Source organism: Catharus ustulatus, chromosome 17 (genome assembly GCF_009819885.2).
Source record: "Catharus ustulatus isolate bCatUst1 chromosome 17, bCatUst1.pri.v2, whole genome shotgun sequence".
Classification (NCBI taxonomy): domain Eukaryota; kingdom Metazoa; phylum Chordata; class Aves; order Passeriformes; family Turdidae; genus Catharus; species Catharus ustulatus.
Window position 1 is genome coordinate 8,337,379 of NC_046237.1, and position 7,014 is coordinate 8,344,392.

The window sequence follows — 7,014 nt, forward strand, 5'->3', positions numbered from 1 at the left end:
CTGAGACGGAGGTACAGCCAGGTCACAGCACTGTTGCCCCATCCCCTTTCAGGACTGACGTGTTTGGGGGACACTCCGCAGAGGCCGGGGCTCCTGGCAGCTGCGGGGGCTCTCCAGTGGTGCAGGCAGAGGGGCTCTCCCTCACGACACCGTGGGGCCCTTCCAGGGGGACAGCTCAGGGGCTCTTAAAGGCTTAATAAAAAAAATCCAAAACTAAACCTACTCTCTGAGCTGCTGTTGGAAAGAAGAAGTGAAACTTGGAGCTCCTGCCGGGGGGCTGCACAGGCGCTCCGCTCCCCTTCCCGCGGACCGCGGCCGAACCCTGCCCCTGCTCCTGCCCGTGGCCGTGACTCCGGGCCGGGGGTTCCCGGCTGTGGCAGCGCCTGCCCGCAGGCCGGGCGGGCAGCGCGGGGCTCGGGGGGGCCGGCGGGGAGCTGTCCCCAGCCGGGGCCGGCGGGGAAGCCCCGGGGCAGGCGGCCCAACGCCCCTTCCTGGGCGGGAACGGACCGAGGCGTTCTTAGGAGGGCGGCGGCGGCGGCCGGGGCGCAGCGCCATGGACCGGCTGGGGCTTTTGGGACTGCTGTGTGCAGCGCTGCTGGGCGTGAGTGGGGCCGGGATGGGGGGAAGGCATGGACCGGCAGCGGAACAGGGGCAGAGGCGGAGGGGATTCTTCCATCCCTGTGTCTGTGTCCCGCCGGGCTTTCCGGGAAGGGGGCACGGTCCGGCCGCTCCGGCCCGTCCCCTCGGCGCACTCGCCCCCTCCGGGGAGCCCCGGGGCTGTGCGCGGGCGGCGTGAGCGGGACTCGGCGGCGCTGCCGCGTCCGGTCCGTCGGTCCAGTCTCCTGGGACCCAGCCAGAGCTGTCTGAACTCCCTAGGATCCATCCCCTCTGGATTTTCTACCCACGCGCTTTCGCTTTCCTCCGATGGCGCGGGCCCGGCAGCCCAGCCCCGCCCTGCGCTGGCCCGGGGGGTCCCCACTGCCAGGGACGGGCAGCAGCGAGCCGGGACCCTCGGCCGGGACCCGCAGCCGGGCGGGGCGCTGGAACCGGCTGCCGGCGCCTTTTTCGCTTCTCGGCTCCATGTGGGCGGGTGTGACGGGCCCCGGGGCCTCGTCGCTGTCCCCGAGCGGGGCTGCTCGATTTGCCCACGGGGGTGGGCAGCGCCTGGCCGTGCTGGGTGCTGGGTGCCCGCCCGGCCTCTCTCCATCGCTCTCTGCCGGAGCCCCCGTCCCGCTCCCCAGCATGGCCAGGCGGATTTGCCGGGCTGCTGGGGATGGGCAGCGAGGGGCTGGTTCTGTGAGAGGAACGGTGCTCTGAGTGTCCTTTTGCACTCTGTCTTGCCTGAGAGCTCATTCCCTCTCTCCTTTTCACCCTTCCCTGTGCAGGGAGTCTCCTATCAGGAGGAGCAAAGGCAGGCTCTGGCAAAGTTTGCATGGGCAAGGCACTTGACTGGGGCTTTCCTCTCCCTCAGGGACGATGTGTCAGCCTTGAAGGGGCTGGCAGTTCTCAGGGTGTGAAAGCTTGGTGATCGCTGTGCTCCCTCTGTGAGGGACTGCAGTACTGTTGGCAGGGGCACAGGGTATGTGCAATCACCTTATGGTAGGAAATCTGGGGAAATGTGGAGCAACTCTACCGCAATCACTGCCACCCCACTTCAAAGACAGCACTGATGGCATCAGACAGCACGAGCAGCTGCTGTGGTCTGTGGTTAGTTGAGGTGTGGGAAGAGCAGCGTGAGGAAGCCCTCACCTCAGGGTGCAGATTAGCGCACAAGTGTCTGTGGGAGCGCGGTGATGTGGGAGCATTGGATATAAATTCACAGGTCTTGTTTCTTCCAGTGCTGGGAGCCTGGTGATGCCTTAAAATGCTTTGATAAGCAGTATATGTACAAGGGCAGATGCTGCAGCCGGTGTCAGCCAGGTATGAAAACCTTTTCCTAGGTACCTCACAACTGGGCTGTGCCAGGATCTACTGCCTGGCCACAGCAGGGCAAGCTTTGCTTGGTGTGCTGGAGTCCCTCCATCTCATTGCCTGCAATGCTGTCAATGTGTCGTCTCAGTGACAGAGCAACTGGGACCTTGTGGGTGCTCTAGGAGACTCCTTGGACCTCACCAAATGTGCCACATCTCTCTTGGGACTATTTATGCTCTTGCAGCTACAGGACCCCATGGCAATGGCAGCTTTGTGGGGAGAGTGCTGCCACTGGCACTAGCAAATTGTGAGGGTGTTTCCCACCTCCTGCTGTCACTGTCAGGTCATCTCCCAGTCCCTGGAATGCTGGAGTGGCCCCGCAGCCCTCCCTCCCCACCTGGCCCCTGCAGTGTTTGTGGTCGTCAGACAAGCTGGCTCCTTCAGCCCTGGATTCCATGTAGAATGCTGCAGCAGTCCTGGCATCCACAGCTGCCAGCATTCCCTATCCTGCTGGCAGAGGTGCTGTCTGGAGAGTGGGAAAGCCCCCTTGCCCCTTCCTTACCAGCCTTTATTGCAGGGGAAAAGCTGGTCTCTGAGTGCAATGAAACAAAAGACTCTGTCTGTGCCCCCTGTGAGAAAGGGCAGTATCAGTCAAGCTGGACCAAGGAGAAGCACTGTGCTCCTCATGATATCTGTGAAGGCAGTAAGTGCTCCCTGTGACCACTGACCCCAGCCTGGGGGGATTGGGGGGACTGGCTCCCCTGCTTGGTGTCTGATCTTGTCTGTGTTCCCTGTGCCCAGATGCTGGCCTCGTTGTGAAGATGCAAGGCAATACAACACACAACACAGTGTGCCAGTGCCGGGCTGGCACGCACTGCTCTGACATCAGCTGCCAGACCTGTGTGGAGAACCAGCCATGCCAGCTTGGCTCTGGCTTTGTGGCAGGTAAATCTGACAAGCTGTTCCCACTCAACAGGACTGATGTCCTGTCAGCACTGCCCTCAGGGAATGGGGGCTCCCCCAGCATGGCAGGGCTTTGGGAGAGCTGTGCTGTTGCCACAGGGAGTGTGGCACACCTGGCCTCTGCAGCCCCTTGCCCCCTCAGACCCTCACCCCCATAGCCCCTACTGACCTTCCTGCCATCTCTGCTCCTCTTCAGCCAAGGCCATGGAGCGGATGTCGTCCCCCTGTGAACCCTGCACAGAAGGCACTTTCTCCAACGTCTCTTCTAAAACCGAGCCATGTTACCCCTGGACAAGGTATTGTCTTGAGTACAGACCATGTCCTTCCATCAGTCCCAGTGAGCACATTCTCTGCTGCCAGTTTTCTTGGTGACCATGGGGACTGGGCAGCTGGACTGGTTTCTGAGGGACACAGCATCTGGCTGGTGTAGGGCCGGGATGAGAGGAGCAGGGCTAGGAGCACGGTGCGGTCCAGGACAGTATTGACCGAGGTCAAGGCAGGCATTCAGGCACTTGTGCCTATCCCTCAGTATGTGAACAGACTGCTTGTCCCTTCAGGGGTGTCCATACTGTCATCTATGCTGCAAGCAATGGATCAGGATCTGTGGGAATGCCCCATGCCCTCTTCAGGTTCTCCCTCCCAGTTCTTTGTGTGGCTGTAGTCATCAGCCAAAGCACAAGTCCTCTCCATGGGGAGTTTGGCTTTGAGGATGCCATGAACTGGCAGGTCATCCCTGTCTTTAGAAAGCTGCTTGAGGGTTAATTGCAGTTCCTGGTAGAAACATGAGCCGTATTTCCAAGCTGAATTAGTCTTGCTTCAGCTGCCAGCCACTGGATTTCACTATGCTTTTATCTGTGCCCAGAAATTACTTCCCCACAGAGCCACTTGTAGCCTGTCTGAGCTTTTCTCTCAGCTAACAGTGCGCAAGCCCTGGGGACTTCCCTGACCATGCAGGTCTGCTCCTTCCTATGCCTTGTCCCTAAACTTGTTCCCATCCTCAGCAGTTTCAGCAGCTCCAGGCCAAGCCCCTGGGTTGGTACCCTGCTGTGTACCTGCTGTCCCCATCACGCTGTGTCAGTGGGGGTCCCCTAGCTCACCCTGCTGGAGCTTGGCAGGCTCAGAGCAGGATCTGTTTTGGGACAGCTTGGGTGCCTAGCCAGCCCCAACTATTCCCTGAGCTTGGGTTACTGCTGTGGTTACACGGTCTTGTTCTTCCCTGCAGTTGTGAGGAAAAGGGGCTGGTGGTGAAGGTGAAAGGGACGAACTCCTCGGATGTGATCTGCGGTAAGTGCCTGGTCTCCAGGGCTGACGGGGTGTAAAGCAGAGAGCCCCCCCCAGGGCTTCAGCTCCTGCAGCACTCTGAAGAGCTGGCCTCATGCGTGGTATTTTTGGGAGAGGAAGGTCTGAGTGCATGCATGATGCCTTCCTGCCTCTCTGTCTCCATGAGGCATCCCTGTGGGGCTAGGGCTGGAGCAGAGCACTCTGTGTCGTGCTGGGTGTCCCGTGGGTGCCTCACTGACCCTGTGTCCTCCTGCAGAGTCGAGCAGGCGCTCCTCACTGTCAGTGCTGATCCCCATCACAGCTGCAGTTGTCACGTGCCTCGTGGGTGTCTGCATCTACTGCCTGGTCCATACAGGTGAGGGGCTAAAGCACGTGAATTGCTGCCTTGGCCGAGGGAGGAAGAACCTTGGCAGAGGGGCCATGAAGGGCTTGAGGGGCTGAGCCAGGGAGGATGGTGGAAGTCCTCTCTCTGCTGAGAGTGGGGAAGCTCCTCTGAGGACAACACCAGGACAGGGTTCACTGAGTCCTATTCTGTCTTTGGAAGCAGGTTTCACTGAGTCCTGTTCTGTCTTTGGGAGCAGGTGTGTTGGCCCTGCTGCAGCCTGAGCTGGGCCAGCTCTTGGGGGACAGCACTGGTGCCCCATGAATCCATTCTACTCCTGTTGTGACCCCCAGCCTGGCACTGGCAGCAGGCATAACGTGAGCTGCAGGACTTGTGGTGCTGCAGCACCAGCCCTGGCTCTGACCCTGGGAAGCTCCCTGCAGGGCAGGAGCACTTCCCCCTGAACATTGCCTTCTCTGTCTCTTTTTCCATCCAGATTCCAGGCGACGGGTGCCGAAGGAGGTGAGTCTGCCTAGAGCCCCCTCCAGCAGTGGGTTGAGATCCCTCCTGGGCGCAGCTGGGGATGTGCCAGCAGCAGAGCAGGGGCTTTGGCTTTGCAATGCAGGAAGGGTGGGGGCTGAACTTGGCTGCCTGGCTGGGGCAGGACAAGGGCTGGGGCAACCTGAGGGTGCTGCTGGCAAGTGCTGAGCATTTGGGAGGGACCTGTACTCTGGCCTGCATGGGAGTGTAGCAGGAGCCTGTGGAAAGACATGGGTGCAGAATGGGAAAATGTAGCTGCCTGCCCCTGACCCCTGCCCCTGTGCAGATAGAGGCTGGGGAGCCCGGAGAGAACCCAGATACCCCGCAGCCCACGGAGCAGGATGAGAATGTCTTGCCTGTGCAGGAGACCCTGCTCAGGGGCCAGCCTGTGGCCCAGGAGGATGGCAAGGAGAGCCGCATCTCGGAGCAGGAGATGCTGTGAAGGTGCAGAGCACTGCCTCCGACAGGAGCACAGACTGGGGACCAGCACCATCTCCTCTGTCCCCTCTCCAGCTGGGGAGGAAACCTGGCATCTGGCCTGGCTGCAAATGGTGTGATGCTGCAATGGACCATGGCACAAGCACCCCACGGGAATACCACTACAACTGCTGGTCTGGTCACCTGCACGGGACTGCCCTGGTGGAGCAAGGCTTGGCTGCCCACATGGGGACACAGGACAGAGCCCCATTCTGCTTCCTGCCCGGGTGATGCAATGAAGCCCAGCCTGGCCCCTGGCCACAGCAGAGTGTCACTGCTGACAGGAGGACCCCAGCACAAAGCCCGGGCTCCCTGAGTGCTGGAGTAGCCAGGGCTGGGAAAGGGGACTGCTAATGTGAGACCAGCACGGCAGAGCTCAGTCCCCTGTCTGGGGTGCTGTGGAAGCGCTGCCTGTGATGGAGCAGGGTCCGGTGGGTGCTGGCATCCGATCAGGGCACCCCGGCCCCTCCGTGCCGCCCAGCACTGCCGGTTTCCGTGGGCAGAACAAAGGCAGGAGCGGCGGGTCCCGGCTGTGCCTGGCACAGGGCCGGGCTGGCGGCGGGGCCGGAGCGCAGACACCGGCGTGCGGCTGCCGGGAGATGGTGCTGCGGGACCGGCGCGGGCTGTGCTGGGCGGCACCGGCACCGGCACCGCCCGCCCCCGCCCCGTCCCGCGTGGGCTCCGGGTGGGCACGGGGGGCTCTGGCCCCCGGGTTGCCCAGCGCGGGGTCCCTCCCGCGGCTCCCCCGCACCCCCACCCGTCCGTGCGGGAGCGGCCGCGCTCCGTCTCCCTCCACCCACTGCTAACGAAACCGTGTGATTAAACGTGATTATCTCTCTACCCCCTGTGCGTGAGCAGCCCCGAGCCCCCGGGACCGGCGCTCCCAGCTCTGATGTTCCGGGAAGGATGCTTTGGGAATGGAGGGGTGCTCGCTCCCAAGGCAGAGAGTCCCACCAGAGGAGGAAGGGAAGAGCTGCCACCAGCCGTGCTGACCCCCACCGTGCCTGGCCCCAGGCCCTCCCTAGCACACCCTGGCTGGCCCCGCTTCCCTGCAAGCGCTTCCCCGGTGGCTGCCCTCAGTGACCCCCACAGCAGGAGCTGGCCCCAGCACAGCCATGCCCAGCCCGTGTCCCACGCCAGAGGAGACAGAGGATGCAGGCAGGGCACGCAGCTCTGGCAGTAAAATGCACAACTGGGGTCCTTTGCACTGCAGGGCAGCACTGTGGGTGCTGCAGTGTAGCAGCAGAGTGACCACGGGCTCCAAAGCACTATGTGGGGCTGCAGTGGCACTGAGCCCACTGCAGGCTTTAGGTCCTGGGAGCAGCCTCAGCCTGTGACCCACTACTGCCTGAGCACGGGCAGCACGGCATGAGAAAGGACATAAATCCCAGAGCAGGAGCAGCTGGAGCATAGAGCAACTTTGCCTGTACAGGCAGTGGCACATTATTTAAGGCTCCTCTTAAAACCTAATGTTAGGTTTAATAAGGGAGATAAAAACATGGCAGCAGCTTTCCCTCCTC

The 7,014-nt window shown here is 61.8% G+C and overlaps 1 protein-coding gene across 2 annotated transcripts; it reads left to right on the forward strand.

Annotated features, from left to right (window-relative positions):
• The first annotated feature begins 524 nt into the window (after positions 1-524).
• On the forward strand, positions 525-6,082 carry CD40 (CD40 molecule). Of its 2 annotated transcripts, none has more exons than XM_033074994.1 (9): positions 525-601; positions 1,839-1,920; positions 2,489-2,614; positions 2,713-2,856; positions 3,071-3,170; positions 4,097-4,158; positions 4,412-4,510; positions 4,974-4,999; positions 5,304-6,082. In XM_033074994.1, the coding sequence occupies exons 1-9, from the start codon at positions 554-556 to the stop codon at positions 5,457-5,459; spliced, it is 843 nt and encodes a 280-aa protein (XP_032930885.1). In that variant the 5' UTR covers positions 525-553; the 3' UTR covers positions 5,460-6,082. The 2 variants fall into 2 exon arrangements, with proteins under 2 accessions (XP_032930885.1, XP_032930886.1); XM_033074995.1 differs by having other exon boundaries at positions 5,382-6,082.
• Positions 6,083-7,014: the final 932 nt, after the last annotated feature.